Genomic DNA, 2,609 nt, shown 5'->3' with positions numbered 1-2,609 from the left:
TGGCAGTTGATATCATGTTAAACATTGTGAAGTTTGGTAAAACTAGAATTTCAAACTGTTTGAATTTTGTCCCCAGTAAAGAAAAATAAAGTAAATGTGGATCAAAAATATTCTCCATTTGAAACTATAACCTACTGCTTTGACAGTTTGGAGTCTGCACACCGGGCAGCGTCTCCAGGGTTTGAGGTTCAGACACCGCGCTTCTGTCCAGTGTGTGAAGATCAACAGAGCTACCATCTACAGCAGCTGTAATCAGGGAGTGGTGAAAATCTGGAACATGGAGAATGGATCGTTGCTAAAAGTCAGAAAATATATAAAATTGTTTTTTTTTTTTGGCCTGGTTTTATTTCATATGTTTATTTTTACAACAAGTGACTAATGCATCATGTTTCTGAAGGTGATCAAAGCCCACAGGAGCTCGGTGAAGTGTTTGTTTTTAGATGAGTGGCACCTTCTGTCCGGCGACTCTAAAGGCAACGTCATGGCCTGGAGCGTCAACTGTGGAGCCTCAGGATGCCTCATGACGTTCAGCCACCCAGAGTAAGAACCAAATCTTTGGTGTAGGACTTAAGCATTTAAGATTTTAAATGAATGCTTTCTGGACTTTCTGCAGGGCGGTGAAATCTTTAACCCTCACTTACCTCCGTGTTATTACCGGCTGCTCTGATAGAAAGATTCGTATATTTAACTTCCTCAATGGAGACTGTCTGACATACATAACCCTGAGGCCTGAGTCAGGCCCGCTGCTGTCTTTGTGCTTCCAAGAAAACAGGTGAGTCTGATTTTGGAGTTTCAGGGCTCTATCCAGTCAGTAAACGGATCCGGAGGTTTTAATTCCCCGCCTCCCTATGCATTAATACACGTCATTTAAATAAAACACCCATTCTTCTTATTTAGGAGGACCAAAATGTAGATTTATAAAAAAATGTTAACCAATATTTGCCTTCAAATTTTAAAAACAAATGCCCCTACAACTTAGGTAAGATCCGGGAGCTTCATTACTCAATTTTGTTTTTATAAAAAACAGTTCTCAAATTTGTATTGCTTGGTGCTTAAAGCTACAGTGTGTAATAATTACAGGGATATACAGTCAGAAATGTAATATATTATACATAACTATGTTATTTATCATCATCTACGAGCTCAGCCTCTTAACCTTAATATTTGCGTTGCCTTAGAATTCGTTATTTATAATTACATAGGAGCGGGTCTCGCAGCCATGGAGGCAGACATCTTTGCGCTACGGCAGCGCAGAGCCAACAAACTAGCGATTGCGAGATCGCCCATTACGCTCGAAAGTAACTACGGCAAGTTGAGAGAGATGAACTGAGACGGTACTGAACACACAGACTAATGAAATACTATCTGTAAAATTATCTATGTAAACAAACCTCATCACTTGAGAAGGTAGGTGATGCGGACGTCGTGGAAGACATTTTGTCCCGTAACGCTCGCCGTACTGTTGGGGGGGAGAAGCGGTGGGGGGGAGATGTTCATGTTGCTGCGGTCTGCAGTCTGGACGTTAGATGTCGCTGAAAATTACACACTGTAGCTTTAAACAATATAACAAGAAACACCCTAAATATGTTTGCATCCATTTGAAAAACTGCAAACTCTGAGTTAGATCAAATTTGAGTTAGATCAAATTCTGGGGGTTCTTTGCTCTGAACTGAAGTCTTCAGTTCTGTATCTGAGCAATTTTTTCTTAATGAGCTATTTTTTTATACTGTAACCTCCAAACGTATCAACACCCTTAAAACATTTACCACATCACAAACACAAACTACTACAGATTTTCCTTACATTTTATAAGACAGAGCAACACAGCTTAAAACATGTCTGCAAGCTTTAAAAAGCGGCTGTGTCCTACATGTGAGGGCGTCGTAGGTAACACCTAGGTCCTCTTGGTTTCTTGTCATTCTTGTGAGCCTCTTTGCTCCTCTGATTACTCTCTATGGACCTATTTAGGGTCTAATCTTTAAAGATTTCTAATAACAGGTGCTAAATTACACTTATTTTTTTAAATAAGTGTAATTTAGTAAGTGCAGTAATTTAGAGTTATGCAGGTCGTCTAAGATTGCTGTAGAAATGTTTAGATGTTCTCTCATTGAAATAAGCAGATTGCATTTTCTACTGGTGTTTTAAGAGTTGTCATGAAGGAAAGAAGATGTTCTAAGCCATGTAGTTGTAGGTAGTTATTTGAAAAAATAACGCCCTCTCTCAAAGTGTCACAAACAAAAGTAGAAGAATAAATAACAACCGTGCTTCGTCTACAGTTACATTTTACTCACTCAAAGGAGAGAAAGATTCCTCACATGCAGAAGTGCTAAAATATATGTAAAAACTATGACAGCAGTTGAGTTTTTAACGATGTGGTGACTTGCTTTTCGCGTGATAAATTTTACATTTGAATACACCCCCCATGATCTAAGGATATGATCTGCAAATTGATGAAGGCACATATATGCAAACAATGGTTTGAATGGGCTAATTGCAAATCACTTTCCACCTCCTTTTAAGATCTGCTCTCCACCCACAAACACATTTACAACTTTTTAAAGAAGCACAAACCATCTGAAAATCAGGCCCCATGTCTTTATGTTGTTGTA

The 2,609-nt window shown here is 38.8% G+C and overlaps 1 protein-coding gene across 1 annotated transcript in view; it reads left to right on the top strand.

Annotated features, from left to right (window-relative positions):
• Positions 1 to 2,609, top strand: part of LOC107082325 (F-box/WD repeat-containing protein 10-like) — a 17,699-nt gene that overhangs the window by 11,939 nt on the left and 3,151 nt on the right. The window contains 3 exon segments of the mRNA XM_015370943.1: positions 147 to 301; positions 398 to 540; positions 614 to 772. Of these exon segments, the coding sequence (XP_015226429.1) occupies positions 147 to 301; positions 398 to 540; positions 614 to 772 (457 nt within the window).

The sequence above is a fragment of the Cyprinodon variegatus genome, unplaced genomic scaffold (assembly GCF_000732505.1).
Source record: "Cyprinodon variegatus isolate N-32 unplaced genomic scaffold, C_variegatus-1.0 Scaffold50, whole genome shotgun sequence".
Classification (NCBI taxonomy): Eukaryota; Metazoa; Chordata; class Actinopteri; order Cyprinodontiformes; family Cyprinodontidae; genus Cyprinodon; species Cyprinodon variegatus.
This window is presented reverse-complemented; position numbering and strand designations above follow the sequence as displayed.